This window comes from Lutjanus erythropterus, chromosome 2 (assembly GCF_056507025.1).
Source record: "Lutjanus erythropterus isolate fLutEry1 chromosome 2, fLutEry1.hap2, whole genome shotgun sequence".
Lineage (NCBI taxonomy): Eukaryota > Metazoa > Chordata > Actinopteri > Lutjaniformes > Lutjanidae > Lutjanus > Lutjanus erythropterus.
In genome coordinates this window covers 44,148,732-44,165,369 of record NC_139318.1, presented here as the reverse complement: position 1 = coordinate 44,165,369, position 16,638 = coordinate 44,148,732, and the positions used below count along the sequence as shown (strand labels likewise).

The window sequence follows — 16,638 nt, the reverse complement described above, 5'->3', positions numbered from 1 at the left end:
TGCGTGTGTGTGTGCCTTTACGTTGTTTGTGTGTGTGTGTGTTCCTTCCACTCTAGGAAGCTGGCAAAGAAGCAGAAAGAGACTGCCAGCAGCTCCACTCAGCAGAGGGAGATGGGTCCAGTCACCACCGCAGATAAGAGCACCACTAAAGTCAGCACCCTGCACAAAGACGACCCCTTCTCCACCTCCAACCAGGACCTCAACGGATTCAGTAAGTGAAAACCCTCTGTGCTTCCAGCCTGAATGTGCATCCTGAATCCACTGACTGGCACCATCATGGAGGGCAGAATATACTGTCCAAATTAATTAATTAATTAAGAACTCACTTGTCTGAACAGATTTTTTTTCTGAGGTGGAGAATTTGTCGCATTCATCATTTATCTCCTGTTTTGAATTTTCTCTCAGGTACGAACACAATTAACAAGACCTGTCGTGCACGTGCAGCTCGTCTTTAATTATCCAAACTGAAGTTTTGTTGTTTTTTTTTTATCAGTTTGAAGACATTTTGAGTCTGAAAAATAAGTTAGACTACATAATCACGTCGACATTATCCTGCTGGACTGGATTTTAAATTACAGTATAATTGTAAATTGGTACATAAACCCTATCATCGTTAATTAAATTATGTGTTTTTACAATGGCTGGGTATCGGGGACTCAGTACCTTTAAGCTATCAGCTGAAATCACCCAGTACCAAGTAGAAACTTTTCTAGGCAAATGATACTTGCATTCAATCGTTTTTGTTACCCGAATTTAGACGAAAATGACTCTTTTTATGTTTTTTGTTCGTAGCCAATCACTGCGAGTGTTCCTTATTAAGGAAAAAGGTACTCCCATTGGTATCGGTATCACTTTAAGGGTACTGGAATTGGTGATGATGTCATAACGATACCCAGCCCTCATTATTACCTGCTGTTGGTTGTATTAGTCGTACCTCCACGTGCAGGTTTATGAAGTCCAGGGGAACATCCTCCATTGCAATGCCTGACAGAATAAGTGCCATAATGGGTGATGCTGCACTGTCGTCCATCTCTGTGATGAAGATTTCATCCTGACCACCTCCTCCTGTGCAGTTATTGATTTCCTCGTGGTGGCGAAATGTTATGTTTTGCCTCATGTGAGGAGGCATTAACAGTACTTGTTATTTTTTCCCTGTTACTTGGCTTTAGCAGATCCCTTAATTCTGCTGCTGACGCTGTCAAAATCATAGACCTTCCTTTCTGAATCTCTGAAAGCAGAACTCCAATCTCCGAACTTTAAAAGTTCTTTTTTACTGTTTGAAGCCATTTTCATGAATGATCACTTCCTGACACATGACCCACCTTATATGGTATCATTGGGGCATTAATTAAGCTAATTTACAAGTGTCATTCACACAGTTATCTGAAGTTTTGAGTGTTTGCTGAAGTGGAAGTGGCAAGTTTGCATGAGCTGAAAAAAGGAAGAAAAAGTTGAGATAAGAACAAAGAAATGTTCTCGCATGAGGCCCAATGTATTCAGAAGAATTTGTCTTGTATATTTAGCCATAAGTTAAGTTTTGTTTCTCATAGTAAAGTTTCTTCTGCCCTTGTCTCTGCGCAAAAGGACATATATACTTTGTCTCTGTGCCATTAATCATTTTGTCACATTAATTTAAATAGTGGACATCTTGTTTTATAATAAAACTCTCCATATGTTCCTTTTTTCACCGATATCAGCAGTGTTGCACCGCTTCACTACCCTCCAGCTTACTTAGTGCAGTTGTAATCATTTTCAGCTCTGCTCTGTAATGCCTCATACACATGCAAGTACATGTATGCACATTACGTTGGGTATTTCTCAAAAGCGTCTGTGTATATCTTCAACCGCAATCTAATGAAAGTCACCCTGGCTGCGTGGCCATGTGGGTGCATGTTCCCATCTCTTTGTAAAAACGGTGTGTGTGTGTGTGTGTGTGTGTGTGTGTGTGTGTGTGTGTGTGTGTGTGTGTGTGTATGTATGTGTCCAGGGTAATTAGACAGGGCCTCTCAGAAGGGCATTTTTCTCTTGAAAATGTCAGGCTGGCCTTTTGGGAGTGCTTGGCCGTTGAAAGCCAGGGGTGCTGGAGAGGGACTAAGTAGCAAGCTAATGCCGGCCATAATTGCCTGCACTCTTCCTCTAACTGCCCATGCAGCAATTCTGACATACAATAATGTTTTTGCATTGAAAACACTTAGAGGAGACCACTTTCATCTGGACCGTGAATGTACGAGAAAGCTGTGATATTTAAAACTTTGAGATTTTCTCTGCTTTCCGATGCAGTTGGCCACTGGGCACCTGCAAACATGCAGAAAAGAAACTGACTTTCTTTTAGACCTCCGGCGTTCAAAACATTTGACATTTCTTTTCTTCGGTCTTGACCTAACCACACTTTGTCTGAGTCTATAAATAATGGCTTTGGTGTTTGGATAATTTAGAAAGAAAAGAAAGTTACTGCCTTGCGGGTACTGGATATATGATAAAGTAGAATTTATTTTAGAAGTCTTGGATTGTTTTCTGCTTCCAGGCGGAGCTGACTAAACCTTGCTCAGGGTCAAATATACAGTTTTGGCATCCAAATTGGCCTTTTATCAGATTTTGGGCATATGTGAAATTAAGTTTGGACTTTCAAAAAAGGTGCCAGACTACTGCATGTTTGGATAAATGTAAAATATGTCCTGGTCCATATGTCATATAACCCAGAGGGACGCTGCTCTATTGTATCGATCCATGCAGATTGTATGGATGGATAAAAAGTGTCACTTTCTGCACTTTTCATATAATCCATAATAATTAGAACTACTGTAAATGGTCATTTTGACCTTAGAATTCCAAACTCTATGATGTCTCAAGATAAATACCCAGTAAGGAGATCAATACATTCAGTCTGATAAAATATGTGTTATATAAAAAGATAAAAAAAATCAATATGAATACTATCTTGTATAGTAAACCATAATGATTGCACATATTTGTGGCAGTATTTTTCTGTGCAATAATAACCAGCAGTGATCCCATTCAAAATTTCAATTAATCTAGAATTACTCGAATCAAGAAACAATTTAATGCATTTTAGAATTATATAATAATAGATAATTCTAATTTTCATTCTAACAATTCTAACAAATTCCTTCCTAGATAATCATATCCTTCATGAAAAGGAAACACGCCGATCCAAAACATAAAAACATATAGAAGCATACAACATAATTCAATATGTTTGATAATTAATATATTTTAATAAAATATAACACAAAACAATATAATGTAACATAATATAATATGATGTGGTGGTTGCTTCTGCTGCTATTTGTTATCTTTTTAATTTTGTGTGGTTGTTTGTTTGTTTGTTTTGTGGTGAGATGTGAGAGCTGTAACTCAAAAATTCAGTTACAGGTGCTGAGACAAACAGTGCGACTCTTTATTTTTATTTTATAGGCGAATTAATGGAACTTGCAAAGTTTCTTTGACAGAGACAATGATAGTTGCTAAGCAACTAACAACCACAGGTGTTTCTATGTAGTCAATATGACTGTGTGGCAAAAATAGGTAAAAGTGATCACATTTCCTTTACCTTTTTATGTAATTTATATAAAACAAAATGTATAAATGCAGACATTTTTGGAAACGTCAGCTACCAGCAGTGTAGTATTTTTTTTTAATCCAACAAAGTTCTTGGAGTTATAAATGTGAAAACCATCAAAATGACTGCCTTTGCCTTTTTTGTGTTAAGGTGCCAGTTACTCATCAGGTTTATTGAACTCGATACCTTGAACTAGTCCATGTTTAACTGTCTCTTTTTCACAGTCAGTGTCTGTCTTATCGCATGAACACTTGAAAAAGAAAAAAAGAAACAAAGCACACACTCACTCACACAGTCACTGATCCGGGCTCAGTCCTAATGAGACAGAGAAAAACGCTGACGCAAGGTAGGGGACCCAATAATATTTCTGCGGACGGACCCTCGCAGAGCAAATAACCTTTTTGCGTTATTGCATTCTCACCCAGTCACCAGTTATCTTCACAGGACATTGCTGTCAAAGCAGATTTCTTTTGGTATGCAGGTACTCTCCCCACTGTATTAAAGTTGGGCTTCTTTTTGCGGCGCATTAGCATACAGTGCCTGTACGCATGAGACGAGAGGGATTTTATCACAGAAGAGGAGAAAATATGTTGTGTTTGGAGGTATTAGGAGAGGAGAGGAGAGCAGAGGGGAAAGATGAGAGGAGAGGCAGAGAGAAAGAGAGGACAACAGAGAGAGGAGAAGATAAAATTTAAATTATCCGCTGTAGGGAAATTGGGCTATTGTACCAGAAAACAGTAGAGCAAACAGAATATGAATAGGAATTAAGTAAGTAGGCAGCTACATGGATAATTTTCACACCAGGAAATTATCATCACATTGTCTTTTAAGACATTTAGTAAAATTATACACAAAACACCAAATGAGGTCTGTGTCAGTCTTAGTACTTCCATTTATTTTTACATTTTATTTGAAGGAAAACCTCCCAGGTGGTTATATGGTAAGAAACAGGAAAAAAAAAGTGAGACTGCTCTCACTCCCAATTCTCAAACATGGCAGCTTCGTCAGTGCCCCCATGCTTCAAACTGTGACACCGTAGTTACCCCGAGTGTCATTTCCGGAGGCATTCCTCCAGCATTGTGTTTTGATGTGCCGTCAAAGTCGAATGACGTGGTATCAAAATTTGAGAAAGTCTGCATATGGAGGAGGAGGAGGCGGGGTGGATTGAAGGCTCAAACAAACATGGGACTTTCTCCCAGAAGGCTGGAGTTTGATCGTCCACATTGACGTCTTTTTAACTCACAAAAGTTGCCTTAACTTGATGATCTTTTTCTAGGCCAAGTAATTTGGTGATGAGAAGCAGAATTTACAGGAAATATATCAGTTTCGGGAACTCCGTTTCCATTTGTCTTTTCAAGTGTCTCATATCTAAATAGTATCTAGAGAAAAATAAGTCTTTTGTTATCATGAACATAAGTACATGCCTTTTACAAGATTGCAAAACGTAATACATTGGTCTGACTTTTCATGGACCAGATGGGTTCTTGTTCATGTTCCAGTTCAGAGATTCATGTCACGATTAAGCCTCAAGTCTCTGCACTTTAGTCCCATGCCAATTCAAAGTCCTAAAATTTCGGTTTGGAGTCCTAAACATGTCTTAATGCACTCGTAAGCAAATGCAATGCTGTCATAACAACATTCTCAACTTACCGTCCTCAGTGCAACTTCAAATGTTGAGTGAAGTTGTTGAGTTGAAGTTTGCATCCTGCAGTTCATTCGCTCTGTCTAACTGGAGCTCAGTGATGCAGTGTAAGTTCTTCATGGTTCATTCATGGCTACAGCTTGATTGGAAAGAAAGTGCTGGGAATGGATAGTGTGAGTGTTGACTGATTCAGGAAATGAAGGGAAGTGAATTGATGAACTGATTGGCACACTTTTTAAACAGCAGTCTTGGAAGGTAACACAGATTTTCACGTCTAAGTACAGTTATCAAGTACAGTTATCAAATCCGTGACTCTAATCCAACTCAAGTCAACGTCATGTGACACCTCACCTCTGCTAACAGAAACACATAGATATATAGCTAACAGGTGAATGATGGACCATCAGCGAGACAAAAGTTTTGCCCACCATCAGAAGCACTCATTCATGCTGCTCTCCTACACAAGTTACATATCCCTGAAGCCACTTACTTATGGCTTTAATGTCACAGGGACATAAACAGCTAATGTCAGTATCACCTCAGCCACCATTATCACAAGAAGAAGATGCTGTAAGTGGCCACTTCTTCAGACCACTTAGTGATGCGGTTACACTTGGGATTAGCACAGGGTTGGAGAGTTTTTTCTAGAATGAGTCTCAGACCACCTCCCATCATGCTAAATGGTTTGCATCACTGTATTACTTGTTGGTACTTCAGTTTCTTATTAAAAAAAAAAATAAGGTCAGATTTTTATATCTGGTCGGTCAAAAGACACATTAATTAGCAGACTCCCTGTATGAAACAGAGCAAAATGGCAGCTGAGTTTGTGGTACAGGAGAACAGAGAAAAGTGCAGGAGAAGCAGACAGAAAGGGGAGCTGAGTAGGTGAGACAGGAGGTGAGGGGAGGAAACAAAGAAATAGAAAGAAAGGGGGCAGAAGAGGGGAGGCATATGATGTCATCTGCTCAATGAGTACGGAGGGAGGTGGAGGAGAGGTTCCTTTAGCAGGAGAGTTTCCGCTAATGGCCACCAAAAACCTGATGAACGCATGCAAAAAATACTGTATATGCTGACATGCATGAGTGCTAATTGGCTGCAGAAAGCCTATAGGTAAATGACAGTTACTTTTATGTGAGCACACACACACACACCAACCAGCTGCACGTCCGAGAGATGAGTGTGGCCACCTGCGATATCTAGTATGGATTATTGAACATTAGCCAGCATATAATATGTCTCAGTCAGTCTCCCAGCAGTCCCCCTAGGTTTATCTTACGTATGTGTGTGAGTGTGTGTTCCTGCATCTATCCTGCGTATCATTTATTAATATTTCCTCACACTGTGTATGTGTATGGAAGGTAGAACGTGTCTCCATGGACATAGTAGTCATCACACAGAAAGCAGGGCTGGATGGTGAATCACATTTTATAAGCAATGAAATAGCAGCTACTCTGTTTTCTATTCATTCTGTAGATTTTATTCCCACTGTTGCCTTTTTGAAGTGGCAATAGTGATTTGATCAACTGCTCTGATGGAATTGAGTGTAGCAGGGAACTTAGCTTACCAAAGCTAAAAGAAACAAGAAAAGCGACATCTTTATCAGAACAGGCTTGTTACTTTAGTTTTAATCTAAGATGAAAACAACTTAAAAAACATAAAAAGATGACATAACAAAATGAAAATGGTATAAAATATATAACAAGAAGAAAATGGCATAATAGGTATAACAAGATGAATATTAAATAACAAGGAGCAAGACAAATAAAAAGGTAACAATACATAACAAAACAAAACTGACATAAAATACGTTACAAGGCAGAAATGACATAAAAATACATAACAAGACAAATATTACAGAAAATATGTACCAAGACAAAAACAATGCAACAACACATAACAAGACAAAAAAGACGTAACAATACATAAGATGGAAATGATGTAAAAGAGTTAACAAGACAAAAATGTCCTTCAAAGAGCAACTTTTAACTTTTTTACTCTTAGGACATTTCAGAGCCTGTATTTTTTCACTTTAACTTGAGAAAAGAATTTGAATCAGTACTTCTACTTTTACCAGAGTCTTTACACAAGTATCTGTACTTCTACTCAAGTACAGAATATATGTACTTTTGCCTTGGCTGTGATTTGATTTCAGAAAGCGAAACTATAAAAGTGTGTGTCCCACTCATTTCAAAGTTTAATTATAAAATCTCAGTGCACAACAGCACGTTTCCCCCCGCAGAGCTGCTAACAGCGCTGCTGAAGTGGACCTTAGTTATACACGAGATTTTAAAACCATCTGGTTCAAAAATAGTTCAGCCGCCTTCAGCGTTAGTCATCAACGGTGCAGAGAGTGTGTGAGCAGCCGACGGACTGTGCTGCCCTCGCTGTTCAGTGTCACGCTGACCACTGTTTCTATCGCCCTTCTCCAGACCTGTCATGCTGTTGCTCCTGCACTGCTCTGCTGCTCTGTGTACAATGACGCAGCCAAAAAAAAAAAAAAAAAGTGCAGAAATTCTACCTGAATTCTTCTGACCTGGGGTCATCTCGACTGATGACTCCAATCTTTGATTTTTTGGGGGCAGGTGCTGAGAATTTAAAGGAACGATCTGAATACATGAGTGGAAAACCATAACAAATGCAGTGTTTCTTTAATTTGGGTCTATTTGTCCACTTTATGAGATGGGCGACTGAAAGGTAATTCTCTGTGATCTACTAAATCCTATGATGAAACAGTTCTGTCCTGATGGAAGTGGCCTCTTCAAAAATTAGAATGACCCCATCTACAGGAGGAGATTATAGAGTAAGGTGTTCGGCAGCACTCTCTACCACCATCATCAAAACGGCAACTTTTAGAAGAGAGAGCATTGAACCTGTTCTGGAGACACAGACAACTTTGTCTTAAATCTATGTTGTCTAAGTCCAGTCCAATAATCTGAATTTCAGGCCTTAAAATGTCTCAGAATGTCTTCAAAATGATTTTGACTGGTCTTAAAAGTTGATTGGATTATGAAGTTAATGTTACTTTTCTAAAGCTGCATTAACTGTAGTCTCGCTTTTAACAGTATTTTGGGGAAAAAATTGTATTGATCACGCTGTAACAAAACTACAAAATTAAACCATCATTGACTCCTAATGCAAACTGTGCAGCCTTGTCAGAATTTATTGGCGCACACTCAGCTAGACTGTCAAGATGTGGTGTGTGAGGTGGGTTCAGGAGTGGTCTCTCCTCATCAAAAAGAAAAATAGCTATGTCTAGAAAACCCTCACATTGGGAACTTTGGGCAAAAGGCATTAGAGTCACATGGGAAGTCAGAAAATCATAAGGCTGCAGTAAAAAGTCCAGCCCAGGAAAGGAAGTCCCAAAGTCCGCCCCTCCCGATGGCTGCAGCAAGGACTACAACCCATCATGGCATCAATTAAAGGACTACAAAACCCATAGTCAGGCAGTCAGTTGCTGCACAGCTGAACCAGATGAGCTGATTGCCCCAGTGAGGGTGCAGAGACTGGAGTGAGAAGGAGAGACAGCTCTGAGTCAAACAGAGAGGAGCAGGCCTTTGGCTTTGTTAGAAAGACGACAGCAAACTTCAGTTTTGATTTAAACATTTTTGTTTATCTACTAAGAATAAGTTATCTAGTTCTGAGAAGACTCAATACTGTGAATTTAAGTTGGAAAGCAAAGCCTGGCTGTCTTCATTCCCTGCAAGCAGTCCTCAAAAACCCAAGAGACATCAAGACATCACAACACCAAGTGCTTGGATTTTCTTTCGTATCTTTCATAGTTTTCTTGCCAATATGGGTATGATATATTACTAATTATATTGCATTCATGGTGGTCTTAAAAAGGTCTTAACAAGTACTACATGTCCACTGGAAAACGCGTACATTTCATCCTGTTCTGCACTTTTGATTGGTTAATTCCATTTAGTCTGAACCATCATTCTTCATATCAGCCACAAAGTCATGTAATTGTGTATATTGACCAACACTGAGAGTGTGTCATATTTGAGTGCACGCTCATTGAGACGGAACCACTTTTATTGCTTCAAAATTCGATATTGGTAGCATTGATGGCGCCGTTAGAGTTATTGGATTGTTCCTCGTGCTGTTGAATGTGGAGCATTGATCTTCCTTTGTGTATGATTTCATTGTTAATTGTGTCCTGTGATTATTGATTGTTGCTTTTTTTTTTTTTTTTTTTTGGATGAGTTCACTGACCGATCGCTCTTCTCTTCTTCTCTCTTCTCTGGCCTCTCCCTCTTGTCCTGCCCCTGATTTGTACTTTCTCCTCTGCCCCTTTACCTTCCTATCCTGTCCCACGCTTCCTTGTTCCCTCACCTCTCTCTGTCCCTGCCTCCTTTCCCCCCATTGTCACATCTTCTCCTCTTTTCCTCCCATTTACTTGTCCTCTTATTCACCTTCCTTTCACCTCTCATTCCTTCTGTCCCCCCCCCCCCCCCCCCCCCCCAGCCTCCCCCTCTCCCTGCTCTTTCTCTGTGCAGGGAAGCAAGACACTGCAGAGCAAATCCCTGCTGAATTCCTACTACTCAGGTACACACTTGTATACACAAACACACTCTCATACACACATAATCTTTGAAGATTCTTTAGGCAGTCATTCGATGGCTGCATGACTTTCAGCCTGCAGCTGTAACTGCAACTGGACAAACTATCCCTATAAATTTGTAATTCTGGCTTGTGTTTCTCAGGCAGTGGCTAAAGGGTCAATATAACCAGCATACTCTCACTCCAGCGTGTCAAGTACAGTCATCTTGGTCAGTGCCCCTGTGTTTCAAAACATGATGCTCTAGGTACCCCTCTAGCATCATTTCTGAAGGTGTCCCTCTAGCGTGATCTTTTGCTGTGCCATCAATCAGATGATGTAGTATAAAAACACAGGACCTTCATCCAGGAGACCTGGGTTCATGTCCTGCATGAAACCAATACTCAAAAATGACATTTTTAAACTACATATTTTAACTTGTGTAAGCTTTGTTAACTTCTGTAACTAACATACTTATTTTAACCTAAACCATGATCTTTTCCTACACATAATCAAGTAGTCTTATATCTATTGTGCGGTCTTAATACACAGAAGAAAAAAGAAACATAATAAAAGAGAAAGCACAATAACAAAGACACATATTGACATTTAAAATCTCTTAGAAAGCCAAAGAAAACAAGTGTGGTTTTAGCCTGGATTTGAAGCATTAATTTTGAGGGAGCTGATTGAACACATAGAGAGAGGCAGTTCCACAATTTAGGCCTGGCAGAAAAAGCACAGTCACCTTTACCCCCCTGAATAACTATCTGGGACAGAAAGCAGCAGGTTATCTGATGACCTCAGTGTCTTCGCCGGACAGCAGAGCTGTAAAAGGTCACTGAGATATACTGGAGCTTGATCGTTGGGTGCTTTAAAAACAAAAAGTAACTTCATGAAGCCAGTGCAATAAGATAAGAGTAATATGGCACTATTTTTCAGGTTAGCGGCTTTATTTTGCATGAGCTGAAGGCGTGACAGAATAATCTGACTGACTCTGAGATATGGAGCACTGTAATAATCCAGTTGTGAAGAAACATAAGCATGGATCATTCTCTGGAAATCTCCAAAAGCAAAAATATGATTTAATAACAGTGTTTATTTGTTTGCAAAGCAAATTTAAGATCGGGGTCAAATAAAATGCAAAGATTTTTAGCGAAGAAGTTTGATAAAACCACTGCCAGGTTTCACAAGAAGGTACAACTGTGTGTCGTAAGCATACACTGCATAATGTGGCTTGAGCGTAACATGCAACTAACAAAAAAAAAGTAGTTTTTAATACCTTTATTTTGAAAGTCTATGCAGGCATTGCATATTTATGTATTTATTTTGCAAGTGCAATACTGATGAAGGAGGGGTTCAGATGAACTGAACAAGCAGCTGTATTTGACAAGTTGGGAGTGAGAAAAGGGGCTGTATATTTTATATTTTATAGCTCATATTTTTGCTTTTATTGATTGAGCATTTGTATTTCCTTTTGTGCGTCATGTTCCATGTGCAGTGTCCAAAGAGCCAGTTCCAGCCACGACTTCTATAGGTGAGTGCAAACTGTTTACAAAACTTTTTCTCCTCAGTCTATTTTCTTTCTACCCAACAATCTTTTTGTGTGTTTGTTCATTTCACTTAGTTTTGATTTAACAAAGTATAACAGCTGTGATTCATAACTTTTGCAACCCGCTGCAGCTGTGTGCTGACTTGTGAGCGTGAAAAACAAGTAAAGCGAAAGTTAAGAAAAAAGCACATTCAGGTCCGCAAATGTCCGAGACACACATGGAAAGTGGGATACTTTGCATGCAGTCATACACACACACACACACGCACAGTTTACACACGGGCAAAATGAAATGTCAAAACCATTTTCCAGTACCTTCTTTCTGTCTTTTTCTCTTCATCTTTCCCCCTCCCTCCCCTTCTGTTGGCCAGATTGACCAGTTCTTTGCCAAGGAGATTGGCTCTGGCCTCTGCCAAAGTGTGACGTGTGTGTGTGTGTGTGTGTGTGTGTGTGTGTGTGTGTGTGTGTGTGTGTGTGTGTGTGTGTGTGTGTGTGTGTGTGTGTGTGTGTGTGTATGGCCACTCTTTGCACACACACACACATGCACACACACAAACACACACGGGCGTAAGTGCTGTAGTGACATTTGTCTGCCGATCTCCCTTTACGGGAGTGTTTCTGTTTTATGTGATAATACTTATCAGCCAGCTGCCACCTCGTCATCCTCCTGCCGCACCTCTCCTCATCCATCCTCCTCCTTTTCACTCCTTTCTTCTTCCCTCCTGCGATCTGACCAGTCTTTCTCCCTATCCCCGGCATCAGGTCTACCATTGCATCCTCTCCTCTCCCTCCTTTCCCTCTACACGTCTTTCAAACTACCTCGTCCTCCATTTTTGATTTGTATTGTTTAAAGTATTGCCTTTTAATTTATTTTATTTTCTAACTAGGCCTTATTATTCAGCGGAGGATAGTTTGGTTTATTTAATGTGGGGTTACATGAAGTACATATCTACCGCATAACCCGAGTCTGGAGCAGAGAAGGGCACCATCATGGAAACTAAGCAATGTATGTCTGTGGACTGGGTCAGCAACAAAATCACATTTTTAAATTACATTAAAAAGGTCCACAAAAGCAGACAGCCAGACGGCCATCTCCAACTGGAAACTGCTGTTATATAAGCCAGATTTCTATAAATCAACCAAACTCCATGGGTCGAATCCTTAATTTTATCTGGCAGGACACAGTAGCAGCTCGTCTAGCATTGCCTCAATCTGTTAGTTTGTTTCTGTTATTGTGTGACTTTGGTGATTTCGAACTATCCTTTTAAAACACTGAAGTCAAACAATGACAAAGACAAGAACGCCAGTTTTTGACATCTTTGGTTTTCTTCCTTTCCTCTACTTTTTCTTGTTCCCCCATTTATTTTTTTCTCTTCTCTTCTCTTCTCTTCTCTTCTCTTCTCTTCTCTTCTCTTCTCTTCTCTTCTCTTCTCTATCTTCTCTTTCCTTCCTTTCTATCCCTTTCTTTGCTTATTATCAATCTCAGTCTCTTACTGTTTACTCCTCCTTTCCTCTCACTTCATCCTTTTCTCACTCCCACCCTCTTGTCCTCTCCTGTCCTCTCCTCTGTTTCCAGAAAAGTGGAGAAAAGTGCATCTTCTCCTAAAAGACTGTTGTTAATCAGCTGAAGCACTGTTATACCTGCTGAGACCATGTGTTAACTGCCCAGGAAACACAGAGCCAGACAGGGAGAGTTTCAGAAAAAGAGAGACAAATTACTGTGATAGACACCCACTCTGTGTTTTATCTGCACCAGAAAACCTGACTGAGCAAAGAAAAGTGGTCAAAAGTGAAAGGGAGATGGAGTCAAAAAAACGGAATATGCATCCATATTTTCAGCATTCTGTCAGCCTCATATATTTGAGCTAGTTTACTGTAATCTGCATAACTGGCTACACAGGTTTCTGTGCCATTTGCTGATGCACATCAAGGCATGATGAAGCAGAATGCAAAAGGATGCTTGGGTGATTTGTGCAATGGCACAAATTTGCTGTCATACATCTTCACAGAATGACGTTAGCGTTTTGTCGAACCATCTGTTCCCTCCACAATTAGACAGAAAGACGAGGGATGTAAAACAAAACTTTCATCATTACTGAGAAGAGAAACCTGGTGTTCACAACAAATACAGAAAAACAGAAAATAGACCACGTACATTAGAACCAGTGTGGCATGATAAAACTTTAAGAAATAGGGGGAAATAAGAAGAAGGCATACTTTATTTATCACTCGTGGGGAAATTACATGCTTAAAGGGCTAATTTGGATCAGTTAATGTAGGGATGTATGAGGTACTTATCGATCGTCAGTGAATAACCTAGTTTGGAGAAGCAGAGAGGGACACCAGCATGGAAGCTAAGCAATGTGCTGCTTTGGCTCAGCCACATAAAAAAGGTCTACCTAAAAAAATAATTATTATTATTAATTATATCAGCCAAGTGTACGCCATATTTAGAGTATTTCCTCCATTTGACTTTGCTATCAGACAGCAGTTTCTAATTGGAAACCATCATTATATGAGCCAGATACTGCTCTCTCCAAACCAACCAAACTCCATGAGCAAAATCAAGAATTTTACCTTGCAAAACACGGGAGTAGCCGATTCATCTCTCCCTCAATTTGTTAGTTTGTTTGTGCTGCTGTGTGACTTTGGTGGATCCGAACTATCCTTTTAAATACCCAATTCGCACAACAACACCACCTAACTAAAAGATCAAGGCAGCGGTAAACCAGCAACTCTCATGTTCTGGGAGGTAAAATTACTGATTTTACCCACAGAGTTTGGTTGGCATGGAGAGAGCGATATTTAGCTAATATGACTGTGGTTTTCTCTGAGATGAAGATGTCTGACAGCAAAGTAAAGCAATAACAAAAAGTGATATTGATGTAATTGAGTGGAACTTTTTTAAGTAGCTAAAAACCTTTTGTAGCTTCCATGCTGGTGTCCCGCTCTGCAGGTAGTGAACTGACTATCATCCGTACATCCATTGTTTCTGTTCTTCCATCCATTCCTCCCTGGGTCATCTGTCCATCCATTCATCCTTCCACTGCACATTTGTTCATTTCTTCATATCTGTCAATCCATCCATCCACTTCTCTATCCCTCTATCACTGTCTACATCCATCTCTTATTTTCTTATGTCATTGATTCAATTAACCCTCCTCCCATTCATCCATGCATCACGGATGTGCTTGTATTACTCCCATCTCCCCTCTCACACCTCCCTGCAGCACCTTTCATCTGCTCCTCCCTCCTTTCCTCCATCCATCCCTATACATCACGTAGCCATGGCGCTGGAGGCTGTTTGCACATCATGCTGACCATCACAATTATTTTATTGATTGGATCTGTAAATTAGTGGATGGAGGACCTGCAAATTGACCACCAAGCATGTTTCCATCATCATCATCTTCATCATGACCATCATACAAGGCCAAAGAAAGAGAGCGATGAAGGAATGGAATACCAATGGTACAGTATAGGAGAGTGAAGAGGAGGCAGGGATTAAAAGAAAATACTTATAGGAGAGTAGAAAACTAAGAGGTGGAAAAAGAGAGATGGAGAAAATTATTTGCCAGTTACAAACGGCATCTTTCTTTTCACAATATGTGATTGTTTGTTTGTTTGTTTGTTTGTTTGCTAGCTTTATCCAAGCTGAAATGTACTGCTCATATGTTTAAGATGTTGTTATCCCTCCAAAAACACTTGTTGAATACAAATGGCATGCAGACAATAGAACTGAATATCATCACAGATATTCTGATTCTAGCGGTTTTTAAACAGTGTTTTTAGTTGAATATGAGCACATTTCATTAATTGTGTTGCTTTAATTATTTTTCACTCCGGCACTATAATACCCCAACTCACTGTCTAATTAGAAAGAGACCACACTTAGTTGGTTTCCTCTTTAAAAATGCCCATAAATTTCAAGAATAAACAAAACAGCCTCTGTTTTTGCCTCAAGACAGGAAAACAAATGGGAGTCCCATAGAACTGATAAACGTTCTAACAAAGTGTATCAGGTTGATTATCTAAATATTTAAATGAGCTCGATCAAAGGTGTGCAGAACATGGGTTCACTTCAGAGCCCAATTTTTGTGTTTTAAATATTGCATATATTACAAACACAGAATAGGTATTTTCAGTTCTTTGAGAGTTAATGAGTTAATACTTCCAAGTGGGAAGTATGGGAGGAAAAAAGGGGGAAAATGTTCAGTTTGTTCCACACATAGCGGGTGCATGTTCTGTTCAGGTCAGTTAAAAATATGTTCCAAGATTCAGTATTCAAGGGCTCCAACTATCCAGCTGATCCAAGTAACTCCTGATGGAAAAAAAAAACAAAAACAAAAAACAGAACTATGACATGAACTATGATTACGATTTCTAAGATCTAAGGTTTGTCTTGCACAAGTTCCCATAAATGAAACACATTTGAAATCAGTCAAAATTAGCTTAAAGCAAAGACACACTTTAAGGCTACCCAACTATAAATAATGATAAAAATAATATCACTTATTCACACAAAATATACAAGTCAAAATAGAAACATGGTTGAAGTAAAAAGCCTTAGCGGAGATTTTGTATTACAAATGCAATCCTTCGTCCAACACATGGAGACAGAGGCAGTGACCTCACCGGACCCAGATATTTAGATTGTGGGCATGGTTTAGGATTGGCTAATGATTAACTTTTAACCTGAGTTAGTAAAATAATTATATCTGAAGAAAGACAAACAAAAAACTACTAACTGGGTGAGAAAAAAGGACAAATATTGCACAGAAAATATGTCCACTAGAACATAATACTGTCAAAATAATTTTTCCTCTGATCTGAAAAGCTTCATTGGTTCTTACACTTTACCAGTTTAACACTTAACACACCCACTGGGTCCATTATGTTGTTCAATTCATCTGAGGTGGCCTCCAAGGGTGGCTGAATTCAATCACTTAATAAATGGATAGAAAACATTTCATTTTTAAAGTAAGAATCCAACATTTAGACACGTTCCAATACCTTTCAGGCTTTTGAAAAGGGGATAATGGTACCAGGAGCCTGAGCCTGAATGGTGCCGGTGAGGATCGTTTTTTAATAGCTCGAAGGGAGCGGGCGAGCAGGGAGAGAGGTGCAGAGAGGGAGAGAAGAAAGTTATTAAGACGACAGTGAAAGAGACATACAGATTGAGGGATCAAAGACAGGGAGAAGGAGCTTGGGTAAATCCAGTATGCAATGCAGAGCGGGGTTTAGCTCTCTCTGTATGTGTGTGTGTGTGTGTGTGTTTCTGTTTGAACCAGCTGTATTGCCTTCTCCATAGCTCAGGTGTTTTCTTA

The 16,638-nt window shown here is 39.5% G+C and overlaps 1 protein-coding gene across 1 annotated transcript in view; it reads left to right on the top strand.

Moving 5' to 3' along the window:
- ptprt (protein tyrosine phosphatase receptor type T) overlaps positions 1-16,638 on the top strand; it is a 485,707-nt gene that overhangs the window by 363,259 nt on the left and 105,810 nt on the right. The window contains exons 18-20 of the mRNA XM_084740791.1: positions 57-211; positions 9,690-9,770; positions 11,261-11,296. Coding sequence (XP_084596917.1) covers positions 57-211; positions 9,690-9,770; positions 11,261-11,296 — 272 coding nt within the window. The remainder of the gene's footprint in view (positions 1-56; positions 212-9,689; positions 9,771-11,260; positions 11,297-16,638) is intronic.